This window comes from Pseudochaenichthys georgianus, chromosome 3 (genome assembly GCF_902827115.2).
Source record: "Pseudochaenichthys georgianus chromosome 3, fPseGeo1.2, whole genome shotgun sequence".
NCBI classification, from domain to species: domain Eukaryota; kingdom Metazoa; phylum Chordata; class Actinopteri; order Perciformes; family Channichthyidae; genus Pseudochaenichthys; species Pseudochaenichthys georgianus.
Window position 1 is genome coordinate 5,912,054 of NC_047505.1, and position 27,576 is coordinate 5,939,629.

General features: G+C 41.4%; 2 protein-coding genes across 3 annotated transcripts in view; both read left to right on the forward strand.

Annotated features, from left to right (window-relative positions):
* plekho2 (pleckstrin homology domain containing, family O member 2) overlaps positions 1-7,106 on the forward strand; it is a 38,173-nt gene extending 31,067 nt beyond the window's left edge. Inside the window, exon 7 of the mRNA XM_034106426.2 lies at positions 2,378-7,106. Within this exon, the coding sequence (XP_033962317.1) occupies positions 2,378-3,709 (1,332 nt within the window). The 3' untranslated portion in view covers positions 3,710-7,106. The remainder of the gene's footprint in view (positions 1-2,377) is intronic.
* Positions 7,107-7,716: 610 nt separating this feature from the next.
* Positions 7,717-27,576, forward strand: part of ankdd1a (ankyrin repeat and death domain containing 1A) — a 37,671-nt gene continuing 17,811 nt past the window's right edge. The window contains exons 1-7 of one of the 2 annotated variants that reach the window (XM_034104392.2): positions 7,717-7,877; positions 14,810-14,913; positions 15,428-15,526; positions 17,190-17,288; positions 17,639-17,743; positions 18,688-18,786; positions 22,823-22,921. In XM_034104392.2, coding sequence (XP_033960283.1) covers positions 7,844-7,877; positions 14,810-14,913; positions 15,428-15,526; positions 17,190-17,288; positions 17,639-17,743; positions 18,688-18,786; positions 22,823-22,921 — 639 coding nt within the window. In that variant the 5' untranslated portion in view covers positions 7,717-7,843. Of the gene's footprint in view, positions 7,878-14,809; positions 14,914-15,427; positions 15,564-17,189; positions 17,289-17,638; positions 17,744-18,687; positions 18,787-22,822; positions 22,922-27,576 lie in introns of those variants that run through there. The other variant, XM_034104410.2, reaches the window with a different exon arrangement.

Below are 27,576 nucleotides of genomic sequence, written 5' to 3' on the forward strand. Positions count from 1 at the left end.
TGGTCATGCAGCCTGCTGAATATGCTCATTTGTGTTTCTTCTAATAGCAATTTCTTTAAGACTAAAAAACTCACAGATTTGAAATAGATTTTTCTCTGTTGAAGGAGAGTTTATCAGATATCAAAACTTTGTGTATCAGGATTGTTTCTTAGAACTAGAGCCGGGACTCGATTAAAAAAATTAATCTAATTAATTAGAGGCTTTGTAATTAATTAATCGAAATTAATCGCATTTTTAATCAAATATACATATTTGACCTGAGAGCAGTGAGAAGCAATTTTCACATGGATTTTACTCCAAGTGGTCTACAGTCCAAGTGCATGACATTAAGGATTTTGGGAGATGGCCCTGTGCCATCTAAACTAATTTACAGATGGCCCTGAGCCCAATAGAGATTGCCCTGAAAAATGCACGCGGACGAAATGATGCACGAAGGGTTTGGGGGGCCTCCGTCCCCCTAGAAAATTTAGATTTTTGCAGGTCTTAGATGCTGTCTGGTGCATTCTCTAGACTGAATTATAAGATGAACCACCACAATATTATATTGTACAATTTCAATTTTATTCTTCATTTCACTTGTTTGTTTGTTCTTGTTTGTGTTTGCTCGCTTGCATGCCCTGCATAGCTATAAGAAATACTTAAGTTGTTGGTCAAAACATTTTCCATCTGATGAAGGCAAATGCCTTCCCAGATGGAAAAAAGTAGAAAACATTACATTCAGTTATAACTGCCAAAACAAACATTATTTACACTATTATGGCCCCTGTTAAAAATGTTTGTAATGTTAACTACTGTAAGTTGGTCGAACGAATGCCTCCTCATCCGGAGTCGAGAGGAGCCGAGCGCATCCGCGAAGCACACGTCAGAGTTCCCGTTAGCTGGCAAATCTAAATATCTTCGGTCAAAATAATTTCCCTTTAGAGCAATACCGCTTCAGTTGCGCCACTTATGTGACAGACAAGAAGAGTATGTGACAGACAAGAATAGTCAACTCTAATGTCCAACACTTAATGTGGAGAAAGAGATGTCCTGTATGGGTTGATTGTGCGTTGATCTGTTGGTAATGCCTCGGGGTTCCGGTGGGCATGTAAACAAATGCATAACGCTGCGCTATACTTTGTGGCCTCATCCAGTTGCATAGCGACACTTATTGTGTAGTTATCTTTTATTAAGCAGGTAGTCATATCATTAGCTAGCACTAGCTGGATCTGATCGATATGGACATAAACGCGAGTGAAGTCTAATCTGACGGGAGAGAGAGATCAGCTGCTGCTGACGAGTTGACACGCAGCTCTGCATTATCACATGCAGCGGTGAGCGGAACAAAACACACACTTCAGGTTAGAATATCACACATAGCTATTTTAATTACCTCTCAAACTACCTAAACGAGTTATAGATATGTTTAGTTTTACTGTCGGGTCACTCATTACTGGATCCGCGAGCTGCATGATACTGGCATAATAAATTGCCCGATCTGGCAACCAGCAGGTGAGGCTTCATTGCCCGAGCTAAATACTAGATGGCCCCGGGCCATCGGGCAGTCCTTAATGTCGAGCCCAATCCAGTGAGCCAGGGAGTTGGTTATTTTCTCAGACGTGGACTTACTTATCCTGGCCCTGAAACCAGTCATCTGGTTGAGTGTGGGTTGGGTCAGGGTGTGGTTCCTTGCACTCGGAGTCGGGCTAACGTCCACGCTAGCTGCTACATGCTTTGCATTTGGGTGATACTTTAGGCTTGATGTGCTGCGGTGATATGCAAATTATTTTTTGCATCATTTGCACACAACCGTGCTCTTGTCGACGCTTCCATCCGTCCGTTTTTTAAAACAAAATTTCCCATCCACGGGGGCCGACCAAAGCGGTCTCATCAGCTTGTTCGTTCATGTTTGACTATTGTTCACCGTGGTTTGTTGTTGTTTGAAGTCCCATGCTGAAGTCATGAACGTTAGTTGGTGCTCCAGTATAATCGGTACGCCTGAAACTCATCCAGTGATAAACGTTCCGCTGTGCAAAAATAAGTGCGATTAAAATGCGTTAATTTTTTTAACGCGTTAATTTTTGTGTAATTAATTAATCTTAATTAACGCGTTAAAGTCCCGGCCCTACTTAGAACATTTCAATAGAAAGACAAAAAGATCATCATGATCATCGTTGCTGATTTTATGCTGCAATACCGCAAGTGGCCACTGTACAATAGTAGATGAAAGACTATTCTATACTACATCAATAAAACACCTAGAATGCAGATACAGAAAGGCCAGAAAGAGAGGGGGCTTAAAGAGACGGGCACTAAAATTGAGTGTTTCAGACAGAGGGTGAACATATAAAACCCACAAAATAAAAGTATATTATTTGTCCCCTTTAATGTCTTTTAGGTCCTGAAGCCACCCATGCCTCCATCTAAAGAAGCCAAGCCCACAGCCTCACCTGAAGACACAGAGGAGGGGAAAGCTGAGCAGATGTCTGAAAAGACTCCTGATGCCAGGAAGAAGACAGTTCCACCACCAACCCCTCCCAACAAACCCGGCTCCTGCAGCTCCATTAGCAACCTAACAGAGGCCTCACAGTCCCACCCTCCTACCCCTCCATCAAAAGAGAAGAAACCTTCTGTAGAGCCAGACCAAGAGGTGGAAGGCACAACAGATGAGGATGAGGAGAATGAAGAAAGTGATAAGAAGGAGGCGGCAGGAACAGCTGTGGAAACTGACCTCCCCATTTCTAAAGAAGCTCCACCTAAACCTGGGAGTCCCAGCGCAGACGGGCAGGTATTTGAAGAAGAATCAGGGGAGACAATAAGTAATGGCATTAAAGTATCTGAAAATGACCCACACATTCCCAAAGAGCAACTCAGAATGAAATCCAGCCCTCCTCCTACACCCAAGAAGAAGCCTGCTCAGCCGAACTCGCAACAGGCAGACGACAAGACAACTGTAACCCAGGCAAAAGAGGGACAGGACCCTGCTGCTTCACTGCAAACAGATACCGCTGCCAGTTCACCTGCAGCAGTAGAGGCTCCACCCAAGATTGAGGTCCACTCAGTCGTCGTCTCTTTGAATACTCCGCTCTCTGGTGGCCTCAGCCTGAGTCCGCTGCTCTGTCACCTGCCTGGGGAGAAGAAGAAGAAGAAGGCGGAGGAGAAGTCTGTGGACAGCGGTCAGCACTCTGACGATGACAGCGAAGGCTCTGGCAACGAAGACACACTGGCAGCTTCCACCGCCGCGTTGAGAGGAAGCAACCCTGGGCTGGATGTGTTGGACGCCAGCGAGGACGAGATTCAGGTTCCCGTCACTTTGAAGCCAACAAAAGCACCACCCAAGCCTCAGGTCAAGCCTAAGTTCTTTCCCTGTCGGCACTCCGAGCCCCCTCCTCCGTCTCTTTCACCCTCGACCAAGGCCAGGTCCGCCTCCATTGGAGATCTGCTGTCTGACTCGTCAGTCTGTGTTCAGGCACACACAGCTGTGGCACGAGGCAACGCGGCTACTGGTGATGATTTCATGAAACTTGAGACTGAAGTGGCGCTGGAGATGGAAAAGACACAGCATCTCCTGAGCAGAGTGTCCAAGGCTAAGGGGGGAGCAGACGGGGATGGAGTGCCAGAGGATCTTCTGGCCAAGGCCATGGAGAAGCTGAAGAAGGCTGACCGCGTCCTGAGAGAGGTCCATAAACTGAAAGTTGCAAAGGACTCAAGAAACAGGAACAGCTGGTAAATGTCGGCCAGAGCAGGTTGACTGGGACCTTTTTCGAATCGACCATTCGCTAATCCTCTCTTCTGAACAGTGGTTGTCCAATCATAGTTTAGCAATCTGCAATAGGCACGGCAAGCCTGTTAAGCTTTGGATTTCTACACAAACGGTACGGTTTGCAAGGGGCTGACGTAAAAAGAAATATTGGATATAAAAAGTTTTTTTCTTTTCCTTTCCAAAACTGAAAACGTGAGCGGAAATGTAAGGAATAGATAACATGGTGTATTTGCCCGCTGTAATGTAAGCTGCAATTATTGGCCTTTTTGTGTCTCAATTTGGATACTTCTATAAACACTTCGACTGTGTATACTGTACATACATGCATTGTGCATGAATCTTGGGAGACTTTTCCAAAAGCTCTTAAGAGACTCGCTACCTTTCATTCTTGTTCAATGCTTAACCACGTTCAGAGATTTTTGCCAAGCAAGGATTTCAATCTAGGCACGTCCACCTTTTGGTCCTTATGAGCACTCAATCCAGGTACTAATAGTGCACTGCGTTTGACCATAGTTGTCAGTGTGAACGCTCTCAAATGAAGAATTGTAGACACAACAGATGCGTAGCTAACTAGCTTACGCTGCTACCTATAGTCGCAAATTAGCATTACTTCCAAGGTCTTTCAAGTAGCTTAGCATAACTAGCTCCCTTAGTTTGTGAGTTAAAAAAGCAAGCTCAGTTTACATCTAGCACTTCCACTTTTTACTGTTATCCCTGTCTTGGATGCTATTAGAGGTTAGCTAACCGTTATGAATGTTGCTCTCTAGCGACCCAAGCCAACAAGCTATGGTTTCGTTTGACAAGCTATAAAGCCTTGTTCCTTGTAATGTAAAAAACATCCATGCTGTGTTTTTGATCAACTTTTTGAGCTAGTAGTTGGGTGTTCAGCTAGCTGAGCAAATCTGTGACAGTGTCATTTCAGTGGGCAAAATCAACATTTGTTGGCAATTAAATGCGAAGGTGCTTTTGTCGTAATCTGAGTTAGGGTTTAGCGAACAGTCAATTGATTGACTTTCATTTTGCAGCAGCACATGCAACTCTTCGCTCATAATTAACTATGTGCAATTATTTCAAGTTTAACTCTCTCTGCAGCTGCAGGTAATGCTTAACATTCTACTGTGTATTTTTGTTGTTGTATATGAAATATCAAATAACATTTTCAAGAACAATTACTTGAAAGTTAATCAGAGAATTAATAATATAATAACAAAACAGTACTTTCATTGAAAAGAACATGAAAGAAAAGTACTAAAAAAAGTGTTAATAATAATCAGGGGTGGTTCTATGGGGGGCAGGGGGGCCAGTGCCCCCCTAACACTGACTTTGGACCCCCCTGTGGCCCCCCTGAAAAAGAAAAGAAAAAAGTTTATGATTAAACGATTTCTTGGCTGACGGAATAGGCGTAACTAACGCTATTTGTCTTTCTAGTCAGACCCATTAGAGCAGGGGTGTCCAACACGTCGATCGCGAGCTACCGGTAGCTCGCAAGCCCTCAATAAGTAGCTCGCCAAGCAAATCCAAAAAGTAAAAAATACACACAAAAAAGGAAATGTAATCAAAATAATCTACCCTATGCATAAACGAGACCTCAATCTTTGCGAACTCTATCTACTTACCACAACTCTATATCTATCTAACACCCCTCCTCCCCCCACAATGGATATTGACCAATCACGTTCTTGCAACAGTTTAAAAGGGATTAGTAAAATATGCATAAATAAAAAGAAAGAAAGCTAACTAGGTAAGATAAGAAAAATCAAGTTTAAATGATTTGTTATTGGTTGTGATCATATTCTAAAGATGTTTGGAGTATTGAAAAGTATACAGCTCCCTTTCATATGAGTGTTGAGAGCTGTATCCATAAATTCATTTTGTGCTCAAAGTGCTCCAGATTGATGCATTTAACTTCAACATTTAAAAAAAAAAATTCCCGGGGGTGCATGACCCCGGACCCCCCTAGAGGAGGTGAGGTCCACCCCAAAATAAAGCGGGTTCAAATAATTAAATTGCATACATTTTCTTTTAGTAAACACTGAAAACGGGTCCCACAGACCCAAACAGCACACAGAGTATTATGTTAAAATATGTTAAATATATACACTGCAAAAAACAATTACTTCATACTGTCTTTGTCTTTTTCGTCCCGCATTTATTGTGCCTAGGGATGCATATCGTTGACTTTTTTACGATACCGATACCACTGAACGATACTGATACTCAACAATACATATCGTGATACTTTGAAAATGTATCATCCCACAATTACTCCCATGAAGCGCTTTACGATATAGTTAACATGTCAAATGAATATTAAATTCAGTTGTGGGACTTCTTGGACCTTTGAGTACTGAACAAACAATGAAAGATGCATACAAAATATGAAGAAAAACGATTATGGAATATCTTTTACTACACCCGCCATCAGGTGTGCCGCGTGAATAGCACATCTTGTCAATGCAAAAAGACCGTTATAATTAATGTTAAACCTGAGATTCGACTAGAGAACAAATAAATAATAGAATAAAGGTCATGAGATCTCGGCATTGCACAAACAAACAAATCTCATCTTTAAAATCAACATTTGCCTTCACTGGTGAGAGAAAACAAATCCCATCACAGTTCATTTGTGGGACTTGTACCTTTCTAGTATTGAACAAACAATGAAAAATACATAAAATATGAAGAAAAACGATTTAATTTTTTTTCAAGTATCGAAACCAGATCTGATTTCGGTACGGTATACCGTAGCCACCAGTAACCGGTATTTCGGTAATACCGGATACCGGTATGCATCCCTAATTGTGCCCTCCTCAGAAAATAACTGGCTCCAGCCTGGCCCCCCCCCAGTCAAATTGGTCTAGAACCGCCATAATCAATTACAGTTTATTCTTTGTGGAATCAAGAGGCTTTCACTCCTTTCTTCAGATATTTTTGTTGGCAGTTTTGATGATGGAATAATATATTGTACATACGTTATACTCCATAAAGCATGCTGTCTATTGTTGATGAGGAAAGATGTATTCCTCAGGAGGAATGAGATGCTCAGGAGTTTTCTGAAAGTCCACTTTTCAGACTTTTCATGGGATTGAAGCAAAAGGAACAACTGATACTCAACATAGAAGGATTCCAGTTTGTTTGTATACTGATATTGTACATAGCACAGAACAAAGAGCTTGTAGCAGCACTTTTGGCTCATACTAACCCTTTTACAGTTTAATTTGACATTCAGATGTGATTGTATGAGTGGAATGTACTCTGTGATGTTCCACGCAAATTTGCGAGGATGTTTTCTAACATTAGATATCATTTTGTACTCTTTGATAAAAGTTGCTTTGGCCCAAATAAAAAAGGGAAATGATCTGTTTATGTTGTGTGCTTTTTAATTCAGTTGTAGCTCTAGAAAGCATAAGAAATATGTATTAAAGAAATGTAAAAAATATATTTTCTTTTGGAAAAAACCCTGCTAAAGGTTTCCAATGTAATGCTATTCAGTTTAATAAAAACACGTTTTTAAATAGTATTGTATTAGTTAACATTTTTTGCAACAATGCAGGTAAATGCGTAAGAAGTAAACTAAATACATGTAAAATACGTAGAATAGGATGAGCTGAAAACAGAATGTCAAAGGAATTTCTGTACAAAGATAAAACACTGCTTACTGTAGTAATACATAATTAAATATGTGAAATCCACTTCCATACTCGGATGTTAAAACCATACAGTCTATGGTTAAAACATTAAAACAATTATTTGTCGTTTAACTCTTCTTATTTGGCTTGACAGAAGTTACTCGTTTTATTTAGAATGTCTTGGCCGGAAGTCATATTTTCACAGTTTTACCGAGTGTTGCTTGACAGAACTGATGTAGTCACTAGGTTTCTCAATACTCTAATTTCCCCTCCTCGACTCCAATCTTCGAGACTTAGTCCCGCCCACAGGATATGCGAGCGGAGGACTGAGGAGAGAGGAGGGGAAATTAGAGTATTGAGAAACCTCTACTGGGTCCAGCCTCCTCTCTGCTGGTAAAGATACTACAGCTGTACAATGAGAGGAGGGGTGATAGCCCAGAGTCATAGGAGGTGTCTTTAAAACAGCTCAAAGATGGAGGACGACCTGGTGTCGGAGGATGATATCTGTGAGTATGACACATGAAGGAGCAGCGGGGTTCTGAGGCGGGAGCGAGCTGTCATCTGTCGGCAGCAGGATGTCGGTGTGGAGCAGAGCAGGCAGAGAGTTTACTACACTGTCTGTGTTTTACACCATACATTATTTAGTTAAAAATTACGGTGGACGCTAAATGTAACTTTGCAGCCGATACAACTATGAGACGTTTTAACCACATGTTCTGTTACCTTCATAGCCTACAGACCCGTTGTCTAACTTAATATCTCAACAATCTCATGATATGTTCTTCCTGTAATATTAGCCTACAGCGGGCTCGGTGTGCGAGATTAAATGTTTTTTTTTAATTAACTGGTTTACAGCAGGCAGATGTAGGGGGCGTACGAAATGTGTATTTCGATCGCTTCTTCTCTCGTTTACATACATATTTTTGATATATTTGGCTCGATAGGAACACTTTGATGCACATTCAGTACGTGAGGTTGTGGTTACGATGGCGATATTCGGACGCGTACAGCGAGGACTACAAAAAGACAAACGAGGTGACTGGGACCCTGCTGAAAAAATAGCATATACCAGCAGAACCAGCATATGTTGTGTTTTGGTCACTTATGCAGTGGCGTTTTTATATGTACAAAAGTGGTGGGGCACAAAAAACGTAGATATATATATATATATATATATATATGGCTGGTGAGACTCTTCAGGTTTACAAATATTATATTTTGACCTAAATCAAAATATAATATTATTTTCAAAAGCTTTTTTTGTATGATGCTTCAATTAATTTTAAACAGACAGTTCAACGGAAGGATACCCAAAAAATGTAATTTTATCATTTAAATATTGAATTGTTCTCTCTTAGTAAGATCCCATTTTCAATACAATTGCAGTCTTACCTTGACTTGAAGATGAAGTCCATTTGCCTATCCTTCTGGACAAAAATCTCTATTACTTTTTGTAAAAGTCCTCCTTATCTTCTTGTAGTTTCAAAAGTCTATCATAAATCTAATCTAATCAATAGATTTATGATTCGAAAATTATAAAAGTAGGGTAGACATGTGGATATTATCCGGCTGAACAAAACGTGCATTTATCTAACAGCTACGTATCCCACAGAACTTATTTGGAGCTGTTTTCTAAAATCCTATGGAGAAATCTCATTGCTTTTTTGTCGAGGGAAGCCCATGGATGTGGGGAAGCCATGCGCAGTTTACTTCCGGGTTTTAGGACGCTCACTGCAGGGCTGAAGTCGAATAGTCCATTTAGCTTAGGAACCTTCCTAAAGGAGTGAAATGACCTGGAAGTCCCTCAGTGGCAGCCATGATAAGTGCCGTTCGAATTCTCTAGAATGATGAGAATGAAAGGAAAGGAGGTTTCAAACTTCCTTTATAACCTCCTTTAGCTTAGGAACCACTGGACCTCCCTAACCGACAGGAGAAGCGAAAATGCTGCCCCACAATGCCTTGCAGCCGCAGCATTTGCCGTCACTCAACAGTAGGCCGTTCACGGAAACAACCGATTATGACCGAGAAATGATATCATGAAAGTTACGGTGCTTATTAAGCTTTTTAAAACATAGGTGGTAAGTTGCCAAAGTGCTTTGTTTTGAACGTTCATCAGTATTATAATCAAAAAGAGAAATATGAACGTTAGTTTTCACTGAAATGATCAAATAAAGTCAACATTTCACAGTCTTCACTGAGCTGTGTGGGGTTTGTTCAACTTTTAAAAGATGTTTGAATGGTGATATACACAGAGATAGATGTTAAGGACTAACGTTTATAATAAATACATTTGTATTGATTTTAAGATATTTAGTTCATACAATCATACGTATTGGGATCATTTGTATTAATGTGGACCGGAGGGAGAGGGTGACGAGCATAAGTTTCACTTTCCTTTTTTATTTCAATTCCAACTTTGGTCATGAAGAATATGTTTCTCTGTTGTCCACGTTCATAAAGCATAAAGCAGCAGCATCAGAGCACAGTGCAGAGTCTCTAGATGAGTTCACAGTAGTCCCTCGTTCTTATTGAACATCCATGTTGTAGTCCGCTGTATAGAGAACTGTGGTTTCCATAGTTTCCCCACAGCAGCAGACGCACACAATGACGTTTATTAAATAACCATAGCTTGCTCAATTTTCAACCAATTTTCAAACGGTTTGGTTTTTTATAAACATCAAAGATGTAGTTATGATACTGCATACTTATAATCATGGACTTTCATATAAAAATAACATTAATCAGATAAAGCAATAGCTATACGCACACACACAAGGTATTTATATTAAATATTTGCCGGTGTATATATTTCCATTTATTTTATTATATTGTTAATATTTAAAATAAATTATAAAATTAAAATACATTTATATTTTATATATAAAAATCGGTCTCATGTTACCACTCTGTAAGCCAAGAGTTGTTAATTTAGCAATGCCTTAGCTTGAAGAACAGGGACACAACTAATGACAATAGCATATGTTGGTATATTATTTAGATATTCACACCTTTTATCAGAAGAACCAAACCAACATAAAATGTGCTCACAGACAGGCCAGTTCTGTCTCATTTATCACAATTATTTTTGACATGAGATCTTCATATCATCCTAGTTTTGTATTTAGTTTCTAGATTTGTAAACAAATCCAGAACCTTTGAAATATGTTATTGAAAAAAGACCAAGAATAATATAAACTGTACCATGTGTCCTTTTGTGTCCTTCTGTAGTCCATTTGTGGTTTGTCTTGTCTCACCCCGGCTGATATATCACAACATCCACTGTTTAAATTGTTCCCTATATTGCCCCTATGCCCCTGTAAGGTGTCCTTGGGTGTTATGAAAGGCGGCCCCCCAAAATAAATGTATTATTATTATTAAGAAGAACAACTTGGTGTGGTGTAGGAAGCAGGAGCAGGTGGGGAGAGATGGGGCTTCAAGGTTATTTGTTTTAAATGTGTATTGGAGATAAGGACCAGCTGCACACAGTAAAATACAGTATAACACAAAACCAATAAGACACACGGTGACACATGGCACACCAACAATCAATCATCGTCCAGCCTCAGCTTTGGTATTCTTTCACAACCATGTTATGGGTTTATTAGACTGAGCAAACATAAACATATGTGGGTAACATAGTGCTGCGTCTCATGGAACATGAAGATTTAATAAATACATAGTAGGTGGTGGCGATATACAGTATGCTCCCAGTGATAGCGATTCGCCATTAAACATCCGTAGGCTGCACAAAAGTCCGGCATAGTCAGGTAATTCTGTAAACAAAGCCAACACATTCATAATGCAAGATGTTTTTAACAAGCCAAACCACTTGGAAGAAATCATGTGTAACTTAAGTTATGTTGAAAAGAAAGAGCAGTGCTGCCTCTCCCACTGGTGTAAAGTTGCTGGGTGAACTTTGTAATACTAGGTCTCACTCACAGCCTCTTGTTATTAGCCAGCTAATAAATACAACCACATACACAAAGAAAAGCTGCAATTTCAACATTTCCAAGCATCCTGTATCATAGCCATGCTAATACTGTTTATAATAAACCAAACCGTTTGTAAATCAGTCAAGATTTCAGCGAGTTAAGAGTATTTTTGTGCAGATCACTCACCTTACCACAGCTACCATAACGCGAATCAGAGTAACTGTTGACTGTAGCAAGATGGTGGCCGGTCAGCTACGCTGGAAAATCTCCCATGAGCCATCTAGTGTTTATATATATCTATGGTGGGGATGGCAGCACTATGCCCCAATGGTCATTATTTTTTTGCCACACACATTAAATAGGACATACTCTGAGCATGCGCAGTGTAGTTTTTACAGTCACCATTGACTTAAACAGGGAGAGGGAGGGGCAGGATCGGGTTTTTGTCCCACATGGCTCGAAACAGCTCAATAGGCACACACTGTAGACACTAATTAGAAGAACACAGACTAAAACGGCAATGTACAGACGAATCAGATGATTAAACATGATCTTAAAATATATTTTATATATTTTTTAATTTATTTTTTGCATTTTTTTGTAATCATTATTTTTAATATTTTCTGCTGTGCCCCACCTGCCCCTAATGACCAGTCGCCACTGCACTTATGTATGCTGGTATGCTGTTCACCAGCATAGACCAGCATATATAATGGCACATTTCCACTGCAGCGGGGTAGCCCCGTTTAAGCGTCCTCGCTCAGGCCTCGGGCTGCTTCGGGCTGCCTCGCTGGCCATCCGAGGCCGTGGCGCATTCCCATTACAGTTTAGGACCTGGGGTAGCAACGCAGTGTAGGCGGGGCGATCGGCTTCACATTTTGAGTTGTTCCGTCGAGCTCCCGCTGGATTTTATCATCCCCAATGAGATGTAGGAACGTCGTCCTCGGTCGACCACGGTGTGCTTTTCTTTGACGTTGCCATTTTTGTAGCTCCTCCGTTTACAAAAATGCTGTGTATAAAAATGCTGCAAGCTTGCTTCTAGATATATATGCGACGCTAGGGATGATCTCGCGCGCGATCTGGTGACGATTCTCTCTGACCAATCAGCAGGCGAGAGTGTTGACATCACTAGTTCAGCCCTGGCCTGGCCTGATAGAATCACGATTTTATGGGGCCGGAAAAAGAGGGAAAAAGTAACCACTAGCCGGTGCTAGGCTATATGGAAAGGCCACCAAAAACTGGCCTGGCCGCTTGAGGACGATTAAGGACGCTTCAACAGGGCTACCCGCTGCAGTGGAAATGCGCCATAAGTGACCAAAACACAACATATGCTGGTCAACACCATGCTGGTCTATGCTGGTTTTTCAGCAGGGTTGCAGGATGATAAACTAGGATATCTGATCTTGGTGGGTCTTAATGAGGCTTGATACAGACCTCAGTCACTATTAGGCCTACTAAGCAAATGCCTACTATAATATATGTATATGATATGGCTTAAAGTGTAGGCTACATACATTCGCTCACATAATAAATGATGGTCGGGTCGCATTTTTATGGAACTTTTTAACAATGGTAATGTAGCAAATTCAGCTGTGGTGATCTAATATGTCGTATTCAGGGACGTGCACAGGTACGGGCTAATGTTGCCCGGGCAACGGCCCGTTAGGCCTTTTTGGCTGACGTGCCCTCTGGAGAGAGCGAGAGTTTGTTTTTCTTTTTTCTGTTGTGACCGAATCAACATGATAAACCCACGATTTTGAGTTGTCTCATGGCGGTTAGGGTATAAAACCAGGGGACTTTACTCACTCTTGATACCGTCGGTTATTTACAAAAATACACCTAAATATAGCCTACTTGTTGTTGTTGTGCTTCTGTCTTTCTGTGTTTTTCATCTGTAAACTCCCTCAACGAGGCCGCACGCTCTCTTTTCTTGATCGCCCTCTCACGGGAGACCACTTCAATGTCCTGCTTCATTGTAGGATTTCTGCCATGTCTCTACCACTTTAGTTTGACCATCTCTGTTACTAAGTATTGGAATACTAAATAAATAAGCAATTAGATACCTTACCGTTACTGGCTGCGCTCATAAAGAATGATAAGAATAAGAATAATGCATATTGAACTGGTTTAATTAATTAGTGAGTTTATTTAAGGTAATTAGTTAGAGGCCCTATTTTATCAGTATGTCTGGACTGCACAGCAGTTACAATGGTCAAACTACATTAGAACAGAATTGTCCCCATTTTGTCTTTTAATAGTTACAAACATTAGATATTTTTGATGAGATTTGGACCGCAAAACAAATGTCCCCGATTTTCATTTTTAAAATCAAGTTACCGAATCCAATTAGTCGCCTTAGCTTATTTTGTTATGAGATGTGAATTACTGTTTAATTTAGTTGATGTAATAATCGTTTGGTTTCTTTTACATTAAAAACAAGTTACAATTTTCAAAAGGTCTTGTGTTTTTTATCGGGGGGAGGCCCTTTTTCCAGTTTAGAGCCCCTAGAAATGTCTGTGCACGTCCCTGGTCGTATTGATCCGCGGCACACTCATAATGGCAGGGCTCGAGTGATTTTTGCTGTTGGGAGTCGGGTTTGAGACCAGCATGAACCTTTTTGTTCTTTTCATGTCGATGGACACTGAATATTATGTTTGAATAGAGGATTCCTAATAGTGTTTCCCCAGTGCTTGTGTGTATTGGTATGCTGGTCTATGCTGGTCTATGCTGGTCACCAGCATAGACCAGCATACAAGTGACCAAAACACAACATATATGCTGGTTTTGCTGGTCAACACCATGCTGGTCTATGCTGGTTTTTTCTTGTCAGGGCAAGCAGCATTTTAAAGTCTAAATATCCCTGCACATGCAGCAATGACATTTCTGCTGCTATCTTTGCAAAACGAGTTAAGACTCAGTCACATCTTATCTGGATGAGTGCTGCAGAATACCGTTTTTACCTGGGCGGATCACAGTTTACCCTGGGCAGATCACAGTTTACCCTGGGCAGATCCCAGTTTACCCTGGGCGCATCCCAGTTTACCCCAGCTGAAGACTTCTCCACGCTGCTCTCAAACTGAGTAAACAAGTGAGCTTGTAGTCTTCATTAATGTTAGCGTGTGTGCTTAGCTGTAAACACAGTTACTCGATCACTGGGCTGTAAGTCGACAATTTGTTTAGTTGAGGACAACCATAGTCTTTATATCTTAGAATAATGATCATGGGCCTGTCATAGACTAATGTTGTTTTAAGTATGTGTGTGTATGAACACTGCGTGGAGGGTTTTGGGAAGTCATCCACTGGATGTATAGTGCTAAATTCAACAGTGTGTCTAATATATACACAGCACAATGGTCCAGCATGCAGCAGGGGGACTGTCCGTGAACATCATCCAGATCCAGTGCTCCTGGACAGTATATTGTATCGTATTAAAGCATCAGAAGTCACCCTACAGTATGTTGTTGCTTTCCTGACATCGCTCCTTCCTCATCTCTCATTGCTGACAGTGCTGTGTTCAGAGAAGGAGTTCCATGATGCTGCACGCAGGAACGACACAGGGACAATGCAGGAACTCATCAAGAAGGGCGTTAACGTCAAGGCCACAAACAACGTGAGTCTGCTGAAGGAAAGCCCTTTATGTGGTTTCATGCCTTACTTATAAAATAACATTTAAATAAAATACTGTAGTTAGGCAAAAGTACTTAGAAGTTCTCATTCTGCACCTCCCACTTAAGAATAATATGTATTAGGCTATATTATTGGATTGTAATTATTGATAAATGAATATTATATATAGACTATAAGCTGTAAAATAAATATGTATATCATTTTTATATCTGAGATGTAGTGTAGTAAAAGTATAAAGTAAAATGCAAATATTCGGGTGAATGACAAGTAGTGCAAAATGAAAGAGTAGTACTTTAAATGTAGTTAGTCAAAACCACTAGTTAGTGATGTTAGTGGCTACTTACCACCTTACTAAGGTGGTAAGTAGAATTTCATTGCATTTTTTAACAGTATTTTAGTGTGTTTGTTGGATGCAGGAGTTCTCTGCCATGTTTCTCCATAGATATACTGTATGTATATGTATATGTATATGTATATATATATCTCTGTATTGACAGATTGACCGTAAGGCCCTGCACTGGGCAGCCGGAGCAGGGAGCGAACAGGCTCTGCGGATGCTTCTGGAACACGACACTGAAGTGAACGAGAGGGACTCGGTGTGTGAATACGGCTGGAATCACGTCCTAATGAGAAGTTACACTGAATTCATTCATTCATAACAAATAACAATATATCCCCGAAGAATGATTGCCGTTTTAGTTTGTTAATAAAAGTTTTTACTAGGGCTGTCAAGTTAACGCGTTAATAACGCGTTAACGCAAAAAAAAATTAACGCCACTAATTATTTTAACGCGTTGTGTGTGTGTGTGTGTGTGTGTGTGTGTGTGTGTGTGTGTGTGTGTGTGTGTGTGTGTGTGTGTGTGTGTGTGTGTGTGTGTGTGTGTGTGTGTGTGTGTGTGTGTGTGTGTGTGTGTGTGTGTGTGTGTGTGTGTGTGTGTGTGTGTGTGTGTGTGTGTGTGTGTGTGTGTGTGTGTGTGGCCCGAGCGAGCGAGAGAGAGACCTTACGTGCATTACCGTACCGAAGTGTGAACGCGGCTATTGTTGTTGTTAGCATCTGGTGCTAGCTAGCTGCGCTAACGGATATAAGGAGCTGTTTCAATGAAAACAGAGGAGCGAGCTATTCACACAACTGCGCCGAGCACTTTACTTGATGCAGGAAGCCAGACAGCGGGACATAGTACGAGAAGTCAGCACACTCATGATTGCAGCAACATGATTGCAGCGTCCAGGCAGCTCCCGTTCGAGCATATGCCTTGAGTTGCACATAGCTCCAACGATCACACACACACACACACACACACACACACACACACACACACACACACACACACACACACACACACACACACACACACACACACACACACACACACACACACACACACACACACACACACCATTTGTATTGTATGAGAGAGGTTCCAGGTTGTTGTGTTTAATATTCATGAGAATATTTGTCATTGTTCAAATGATAATAAACATTAGCATAAAGCATATTTGTCCACTCATATGTTGATAAGAGTATTAAAAACTTGAAAAATATTCCTCTAAGGTACATTTAGAACAGATAAAAAATGTGCGATTAATCGCGATTAACTATGGACAATCATGCGATTAATCGCGATTAAATATTTTATAAGAAACAAATTGTAAAAGACGTGTCTGTACAGAAATACAAAACCATATGTTGATCATCTTAAGATTCTCTGTAATGCCTTCACTCCCTTGTCATTCTAACAGAACATGTTCAGTGACAATAGTGCCAAAACTATATACAACATGTATTGAAATTGATTATTTGAGCTTATACATGATTGGCTGCTTCTTTACCATTTTCACCCACAAAATGTATGTCTTATTATTACACACAAAGGAATTGAATAGATGGAAATAGAGTTATTTAGGAACAGCCACATCAATCCCGTAGCAAACGGGACAGTGTGTGACGCCAGCTGCTGTGTTCTCTCAGTAGAACCCAACAACTACAAAACTAAATAATGTTCACACTTTATTTAAACTCACATACTTGTTCCACTTAGTAAAGGGTTATGAGCATGTGCAAATGGATGCACAATAAGAATGTAGGAACTCCACTTTTGACATGTTCAGGGCACTTACTCATTAATAAACCTTTTTAATACAAGGCAACACATCCACCACACATTAGGACAGAGACAGACCATGACCAGAAGAGAGTACACTAGTTTCTACACCTGTACCATCAGAGCTCTGCTGACAGTTCTGAATGTGTTTCCATAGTTTGGCATGACCGCTCTGCTCCTGGCCTCCTGGTTTGGTCACCTTAAGGTCCTGCAGATCCTGGTGTCCTGTGGAGCAAAGCTCAACAGTGAGAACAAAGTGAGAGCTGCTTCATTTCATCAACTCCACACCAGAACTATGAGATGTGATATCTACCCGTCTATATCTGTGTGTGTGTGTGTGTGTGTGTGTGTGTGTGTGTGTGTGTGTGTGTGTGTGTGTGTGTGTGTGTGTGTGTGTGTGTGTGTGTGTGTGTGTGTGTGTGTGTGTGTGTGTGTGTGTGTGTGTGTGTGTGTGTGTGTGTGTGTGTGTGTGTGTGTGTGTGTGTGTGTGTGTGTGTGTGTGTGTGTGTGTGTGTGTGTGTGTGTGTGTGTGTGTGTGTGTGTGTGTGTGTGTGTGTGTGTGTGTGTGTGTGTGTGTGTGTGTGTGTGTGTGTGTGTGTGTGTTAGGATGGTCTCAGTATGCTGCACTGTGCTGCCCGGCGAGGCCACATCAAAGTGTTGGAGTTCATCATGGAGGACCTGGAGGACATCCGGCTGGACCGAGTTGACAAGGTGAATCCTCCTAACCTGACGCAATTTTAAAGAGGCCCTATTCTGCTTTGGGGTGTTCGCTCTCCTGTAGTGTGTTCTATATCTTTTGGTGCATGTAAATGGTTTGTAAAGGTTAAATCCCTGTGCTCCATCACTATATAACACTTGCGCTTCTATAAGCTAGCGCTCCAACGCATTGCATGTGATACGCTAAGGGCCGGGACGTCTCCAAGCGGTTGACCAATCACAACAGAACAAACCAGCTAACCAATCAGCAGGCTAGGCTCTCTGATTTTCTGAAACAGGAAATATTAAATGTCTCCGTCCCATCTTTCTTTCTATTTACTGTGAGTAATAGTTTGTTGTCAGAATATCAGCAACAAATGAAGGTGAGTGGAACATAACCCTTATATTTAAAGGGGACCTATCATGCAAATTGCACCTTTTGTACGCCTTTTTATACATGAATATGTGTCCCCGGTGTGTCAGGGAACTCACCAAGTGTCAGAAAACAGAACCCTCTCTCTTTTCCTCCGTACCCAAATCTCTAAAAACGGGGCTGCAACGGATCTGATACAGATTTGAAAATAGCCTGACGTCAGTGACGAGGAGCTCCGCCTATATGGCCAACTCTCCACCAATCAGGGGATTGAGAGGTTGCCGTGGCATGGTAACAGCATGGTAACAGCATGGTAACATGACGCTCGTAACTGGGCCCCTCCTTTGCAGGGGGGCGTGGTCAGCTGCAGCTCATGCAAAGACAGGGTGGAGGAGAGCAAAATAGAGCGAAATGAGGCATGGCTAAAATGCATGATCCGTTTGATATTTTGAAAAAGAAAACTTATAAATATACCTTTTTATATAGGTATGGCCCTACAATACATTATTCAAATATAGCATGATAGGTCTCCTTTAAACACTATGTGTATACACTATATGTGTTGATAATGTCTGTCTCTCATCAGTCAGGGAAGACTACGCTTCACCTGGCAGCTGAACATGGACAATTTGAGGTGGTGGAGTTTCTGATTGGAATGGGCTGCACACAAGGTCTGAAGGACAAGGTATAGTCACACACACACACACACACACACACACACACACACACACACACACACACACACACACACACACACACACACACACACACACACACACACACACACACACACGCATCAAGTCAGTAATTATAGCAAGCCTGTCACCATAACTACTTTCATTGTCCCATAAGTAATTACGATATTATTATATATATTATTGTCATTTTTAAACTATTTAATGCAAATGTTATAATGATCAAATAAAAGCATAGTAATGCAATGTTCCCTTTACAGAGAGCAGCACAGACATTGAACTTGGGATGTCAAAAACACATTGAAGTATCCAAAATAGTAAATATGAATAAAATGAGTCCACACAACCAAACAGTAAATGAAATGGCTCTCGGTATATGTCAGGGAAACACTGCTGTTAATGTAAGTGCAATAGAGATGCACACAAATAATCTTGGTCATGTCCATATTTGATGGAAAAGTGGAGAAGGTAATTTATTTGTTGTCTAATTGTACTTAAGCAAAGGCTAACACTGTTCAATCGTTAAGAGATCCAATATTTATTTGTTGCGTTTCCAAAACCGCACCTCAGCTAATCTAAAGTGAGCTGGAGTGCATCCATCATTCATGATTTAAAGGCTTCTGTAAACAGACCGCATACAGCAGGATGTGTTCTGACGTCATATCCTGTGTATACTGCCAGCTTCATGTTTGCTCCAGCAGCTTTAAGTATCCCAATGCCAGTCTTCACTGAGGAGCTGAGTGAGAGAAATGCCACGGTCACTAGTGACGTGTACTGTGTAGCACATACAAATGCCACCAGTTTTTTTTTTATCTAATGTCTAATTTATGTAGCCAATATTTATAAAAAAAAGTCATGCTACTTTTTACTGTGATATCATGAAAAGTGTCTTTCAAAATAAAATGTGAAAGGCCCTATTCTGCTTTTCAGGGTTTCCCTTTCCTCTAGTGTGTTACGTTTTTTCCTGTGCATGTAAATAGTCTGCAAAGGCCTGAAACAGGACTCCTTTGTTTACTTCAGGTACATAGTAACACTCGCCGTTCTAATTGCTAGCACATGGTACGTGATAGGCTAAGGGACGGGACATCTCTAAGCAGTTGACCAATCACAACAGAGATGGCCAGCTAACCAATCAGATCAGACTGGGCTCTGGTTTCAGACAGAGGGTGAAAAGAGGTGCTGCAGCACAGGCAGTATGAGAACAATGAAGAGCGAGAGAGAGTATGTCCTCTTTAAATCTACCGGCGGGTGTGTCCAAACCGTATGGGATTAGTTTTGTATCTTAAAGATAAAGCAACACTTTCTCAGAATAAAGCAAAACTATGAATTCAAAAGAAAAAAAACTGAGTCTAGCAAAATAAAATAAATTTCAAAACTATAAGTTGCAAACAAATCATTTGTGTAATCATGTAAACTATAAGTCTTTTTTCTTTGTTTTAACAGGTTTTTGTTTGCAGTTCTTGTTTCTTCTTTCTCAATGATCAGACTTTTGCTCTCGGTGCAGCTGCATTTTTTTGTTTTCGATTCTGACACAAACGTCCCAGGTGGGCGGGACTTTCAGGGGTGCGTCCTCATTGACTACTCAGTTTTTGAGTGACAGCCCACTACACCACAGATCATACAGTGCAACTCATGCAGCAAACTCCGGAGTCCACTCGGCCCCGTGAGTGTCAGTGTCTCCTGAGGAGTCTTCATGAACATATCGGACTCATTTTATGGATTGCTGTGCATTACACTTGTGTTGTGTAGTTTATACTTTATTCCAACTTTAAATATTTTAATACCTGAACACACTGCTGCTGTTAAATCATTTCCCAATTTGGGATTGATAAAGTGTCCGTCTACTTATTTTATAGATTAAAAAAAGGAAATCTATGTATTTTCAAGCTAAAGGTGATACACAATATAAACTGTATACTATTATTTTTTCAAAGACATGTTACATTTATTTCAAAAGCATACATTGCTATGTTTAGGACAAACAATTAAAGACTGCTTTAATTCTGCAATATAAAAGTGGCAGATTTGCTTTATGAAACAGAGCAGACCTAGGCTGCATACCAACACAATTAGGAACATGCTCACATCTCACTATGTTGGTCTGAAGAGCTGAAGCATTCACACACAATGTGTTGTCTCGTTCTGTATCCTGTGAGAAAATGATACACATTTAGCATTAAAAACTCGACATACTATTCCTAGCCTGAGGAAGATCTGAATAATCAACAGATGTGAATGGAATCTCTAACATTTTCATGTAGAATAAACACAAAAGAGTGATTATACAAATTACATTTATTGAAATTTGAACCAGAAGAAGAAGTCTCAAAGAATGTTTTAAATAAAAGGACATAAAACAAAAAGGTGGATAATAATAACATCTATTAAATGTAAAGACATTTGGTCAAATGAAATGACACTGAGCCAGTGATAACAGCAACGCCCAGCGTGGATGAAGCTGGTGCAGGGGCCTCATTTATAACGCCGTGCGTAGGATTCACGTCGGAAGGTTGCTTACGTAGTCAGGCACACGAGTCCGTTTGAGTGTGTGCGACGGTGTCTGAACACTCACTCACTGCTAGCTATGTAGCTAACTGTTAGGCTACTTAGCTTGCATTGTTATGGATCTAAAGCAGGGGTGTCAAACTCAATTTCATCGCGGGCCACATTTGCATAAAGGTTGCACTCAAAGGGCCGGTTGTAACTATATAATATATATATAAAATAATGTATTACATTACATTATCGCCTCTGAATTGGATTAGTAGGATAGGATAATAACTTAGTAATTAACTACGTCTGAAAGCAGAAGTCCAGGGCAAATAATGGCAAGTCTCTTCAGTGTGCGTGTCACAAAACGTGATGCATTGTGGGACATGTAGTTTATGGGCAACCTGCTTCTGTAAAGTGGCATGTAACCGTATAATAAACATATTATATTCTTTGCAAGCTCTTGCGGGGCCACATAAAATGAAGTCGCGGGCCGGATTTGGCCCCCGGGCCTTGAGTTTGAGACCCCTGATCTAAAGGTAGCAAATGCTAACTTTCATAGCACAGCTTTACTTCTCACTTAACACAATAAAGAAACAGACCGTATAGTACAGCACAAACAACACAAATGATCAATACTTGCATATATTTTCACTTATAGTAGGCCTATTATAATAACTGAAATGCTGGTTCTTCTGGGGTTGTTCTATCCACGCACCGCAGCTGCCTGCACTGTTCAATCGCTGGAGGACTGGGCTGTCACTCAAAAACTTGGTAGCCAATGGGGACGCACCCCTGAAAGTCCCGCCCTCCTGGGAGGTTTGTGTCAGAATCTCAAACAAAAAATGAAGGAGCGTAAATGAGAGAGCTGCAGCGAGAGCAAAAGTCTGATCATTGAGAAAGAAGAAACAAGAACTGCAAACAAAAACCTATGTTAAAACAAAGAAAAAAAGACATAGTTTACATGATTACACAAATGATTTGTTTGCAACTTATAGTTTTATTTTTGAAATTTATTTTATTTTGCTTGACTCAGTTTTTCTTCTTTTAAACTCATAGATTTGCTTTATTCTGAGAAAGTGTTGCTTTATCTTTATGATACAAAACTAATCCCATAAAACCCCACTTTCTGTGAAAAATAATGTGTGTGTTGGACCGATACTCTTTACTGACAGATATTCTGACCTTTGCAAACATTGAGAACCTCTTGATTTAATCCTACAGTTTAGTGATTCTCACCAGGTGTTAAAACTGTAAAAACTGTTGTAGCTCAGCAGAAGAAGAAAAAATGATGATTTGGTAAGTTATTGTTAAAAAATCCAGCTTTTGCGGTAGTAGTATGAATGCAAACATGACTGAAACTTAAAAGAAAAGAACAAACGGCTGAGTTGGTGTGTATAGAAACGGTTTACTTCACTTTTTTGGTTTCTACTACAAAGCAGTAATCAGCCCTCTGGATGTGTGATGGTGTTTACACTGTGTGTGAAGAGGAAGTGGAATGGCTCTCTGCTGTAATGTGTTATGTCTGGACTACAGGAAGAGAACACTGCCATGCACCTCGCAGCACGGAGCGGGCACACACACATCCTGCAGAAGATGGTGGAGATGGGGGTGGACGTGGACGAGAGGAACAAAGTGAGTGGAGCGGCCTCACTTGTGTGATTGGGAGATGTCTGATTTTTTTCAACCTTAGTTTTTAATTTGACAGAGTTTATAAAATATCGTCAGCTTGTGTTGTTAGTAAACAGCAGAGGTGAAAGAAGTACTCAGATATTTTTATACTTTATACTTACTTACTTACAGTAACATGAAATACAATCAAAAGTCAACACAAACATCAGCGAAACAGGTTAACTGACATCTTCATACTGTCTAATTATTCTTTCTTGTTGGATGTTGCTCATCCTCTCCATTTAAAACAAATACTTTTTGTATATTTTCTGGTAAAAGTAGAAATACTACAGTATAAAAAATACTCTGTTACAGGCATGGGCGTCGCAGCCATTATATGAGGGTGGGACAAGTCCCCCCCCACTTTTTCAAATGATTAGTTTCGACCCCCCCACTTCTACCATGTGGAAAGTCCGTGAATCGGTCTCTCCACTCGCCGCACTCTGTAGAGCGCTGTGTCAGTGCTTCACTATCAAATCCATTCCACTTGCTGATTGAGAGAATGCCCAAATCAATGAAACTCCGTACCATGTTTTCACTGCTGCTTTGCACCAAGGCAGATTCTCACATAGCGCGCGCATGTTCAAGGAGCTCAGACCTGTTGTATGAAGCGATGCCGGTAGCGGAGGTAAGGCACACACACCAAGTGTTCAGGACATTGTTAATACAGCGAAAATCAAAGCTGACGATCTCTTGGTTTGATATGTTTTCTCCCCCAGACAACATGGACATAGGAACATTTTAAAGAAGAGGAAAGTAAGTCTTCAGCTGGTAGCAGTTCATCAGTTAACAGTGATGGCGGCGTGGCGTCTCACTTCTGGAGAGGAGTTTCGTCTTTATGTCATGATGGAGATACACATAGTGAATAGTTTGGATGAGAAAAGGCATCGAAATGCCAGGTTACTAGTGTAAGCATTGGGTTGAGAGGTCATGTGTTGTGAGCATGTCTGTCCTGGTGTGGTGAAGGAGAGCGTGGTGTGACTGTACAATAATAAACGGAGGCGGTATCTGGGACGCTCCAAAAAGTACTAAGTTCCTGAGTTTTTGTTACACAGAAGTATCTTTGAAGCCTTAACACCTCGGACGTTACACTAGTATTTATCATGTAAACAGGGAACATGAATAACCCCATCTCTCTGTGCTCATGGAAACACCATGATGTCCTGTAGAGACGCAGTCAGTGTGTTTTACTGGAGCCTCAGTTCGATAAGAGATTATTTTCTGAGTTCTTTAACTTCGTACTCTCTCTCAAAATGGTAATGTGCATTATGTTTTGATTATACTTCTTATCATTCAGAAGCTTTTTGTGTGTGTTTATGTTTTACTGAGTGCTTATAGGCCATTTCCATCCCAGTATTCAGTTAACTGTTTATTTTCTGTGCACATTACATAGACAGCTAATATTCTACCTACTGCTTGGGGCTTTGAGTCTTCAACATGTCCAATGTCACAGACTGGGACTTACTTTAGAGTCAGTTGTATTTACATTCAGTATGACTTGTTATGATTCAATGTGAAAGAGTATACTGCTCAATACATAATGATCACTCCACCACCTCTCTTGACACCTAGGCGCTTGAGAGAGAGTCAGAGGCAGAACACAGGGACAGTGGAGAGAGGTGTGCTGAGGTGAGTGATGAAAGGGAAATGACAGTTTAGAGTAAATTGTGATGTGAACTCTCATCCCAGAGTGTTAAGGAAATCAGTGGGATATTGAACAGGAAGCATTTCAGTCAAGGGGCATCATATGACCAATATAGACTGAAGAGCAACATTTATTTGAACATTTAAGTCAATGATACCATTCCTAGGTGAACTTAACATCGGTATGGAGTCAGATCAGTCTCTAAATGACTGTCCACAACAATATCTCTCAATGCACTCACAAATATTTATTGTTGTATATAAATGTACAAAAAATGGGCATTTAAACTGCTTTTTATTAATTCAAAGACAGCTCTGAATTAATATGTTTCACATATGTTTGTTTCCTTTCTTTACTACTGGATGAAATTACAAAATGTACCCATCATTTTCCTCATGCTACTATAGCCACATAAAAGTATCAAACCACCTGTTAAAATGCACCAGAATACAGGAAATGTATTTGTTTTTTTTGTCCCCCCTACATTAAGGATGCTTCCTACGCCCATGGTTACAGGTAAAAGTCCTGCATACAAAATCTTACTTGAGTCAGTACAAAAGTATTGGCATCAAAATATACTTAAAGTACCAAAAGTTCTTATTGTGAGTAATATTTTCCATCTTCTCCACCCTCTTGGACCCCCCTAAGCCCCTTCCCCCTCCTACCTTCTGTCAAGCGACATTGTTAACCACTTTGAAAAAAAGGTTGATGGTACTCACCTCTACTCACCGCTGGGTCACCAGACCCTCCTTTCACCCACACACTAACCTCCTTTTCCCCTCTCTCTCCAAGTGAGGTTCTCACCCTCATTACCTCTGCCCGCCCTACCACCTGTCCTCTGGACCCTATCCCTTCAAACCTCCTTCAGACTATCGCTCCTGATATTCTACCGTTTCTCACCCATTTCATCAACACTTCTCTAACTTCTGGTCACTTTCCAAACAGTCTCAAGGAGGCAAGAGTAAACCCTCTCCTGAAGAAACCCACTCTCAACCCGTCTGATGTTATAAACTACAGGCCTGTCTCTCTCCTCCCGTTCCTGTCTAAAACACTTGAACGCGCTGTCTTTAGACAACTCTCCTGCTATCTCCATCAGAACAACCTTCTGGATCCGCACCAGTCTGGTTTCAAGGCAGGTCACTCCACAGAAACTGCCCTCCTTGCTGTCACTGAGGAACTGCACACTGCTAAAGCAGCCTCCCTCTCCTCTGTCATCATCCTGTTGGACCTGTCTGCTGCATTCGACACGGTGAACCATCAGATCCTCCTTCACACTCTCCAAGAACTTGGAGTTTCAGGCTCTGCACTTTCCCTCCTCACCTCATACCTCAAAGACCGCACCTACAGGGTTACTTGGAGAGGGTCCGAGTCCGACCCTTGTCAATTAACTACAGGGGTCCCTCAGGGCTCTGTTCTTTGTCCCCTCCTCTTCTACTTGTACACAAACTCGCTCGGATCATTCATTAGCCCGCATGGTTTTTCATACCACTGCTACGCTGACGACACCCAATGAATCCTGTCCTTTCCCCGCTCAGAGACGCAGGTCGTCGCGCGCATCTCTGCTTGTCTAGCTGACATCTCTCAGTGGATGTCTGCTCACCACCTCAAGCACAACCTTGATAAGACTGAACTGCTTTTCCTTCCGGGAAAAGATTGTCCCACTCTTGACCTAACAATCAACATCGGCACCTCTGTTGTTTCCCCGACTCAGACTGCAAGGAATCTGGGAGTGACCCTAGATAACAACCTGTCCTTCACTGCAAACATCGCTGCTACAACCCGCTGCTGCAGATACACGCTTTACAACATCAGGAGGATGCGTCCCCAGCTGACCCAGAAAGCCACGCAGGTTCTGGTCCAGGCTCTCGTCACCTCACGCCTAGACTACTGCAACTCCCTCCTGGCTGGTCTACCTGCATGTGCCATCCGACCTCTGCAGCTCATCCAGAATGCAGCGGCTCGTCTGGTCTTCAACCTTCCTGAATTCTCCCACACCACGCCGCTCCTCCGCTCCCTCCACTGGCTTCCGATAACTGTTAGAATCCACTTCAAGACACTGGTACTTGCGTACCATGCTGCGAATGGATCTGGCCCTTCCTACATCCAGGACATGGTTAAACTGTACACCCCAGCACGTGCACTACGCTCTGCATCAGCCAAACGACTCGCTGCACCCTCGAGGGGGACCCAAGTTCCCATCAGCAGAAACACGTGGGTTTGCTATCCTGGCTCCAAGATGGTGGAATGAGCTCCCATTGACATCAGGACGGCAGATAGCTTACACACCTTCCGGCGCAGACTGAAAACTCATCTCTTTCGACTCCACTTCAAGTGATAGAACTATTAACAAAGCACTTATATACTAATAAAGGGCTGGCTTACCTAAAGCCAGTTGAGTAGCATTTGAAATGTTTTTGCTCTATGAAGCCTGATGTACTTATATGATTCTGTTTTCTTCAAGTTTGTATTTTGTTGGTCGAACGCACTTATTGTAAGTCGCTTTGAATAAAAGCGTCAGCTAAATGCAATGTAATGTAATAGCCCAGGCATCCTCAAAGTCCGGACTCCGCCCACCAACAGTCTGCGAATCAGAGGCACAGTAGGGCGGGTCTTCGCGGAATGCCGGTGGGAAAAATGTGTGTCTCGTCTCTTTCAACCTGTCTGAGTCAGAGCGAGAGTTAACAGCTCATCTAGTTGCATCTGTACTGTAGCTAGTAGCCTATAGTTTCACCTACCGGGGTGGCAACTGACACCCTAAAAATAGGCCTTGCCACCCCAGCTGCCACCCCAGTTGGCAGCTTTGTTTTGAAAGAAAAGTTGTGGCTCGGACATTTATGAGAGAAAGTCTCTAATGTCCGAGTGCAAGTGAATGCAGCACAAGATGCACGTCATGTAACCCCTCCCCTGGTCCTGGCGCGAGCGTGGAAATATTATTGGCGGCGATTTCATTTGAACGGGACGGTGCAAAGCGAGA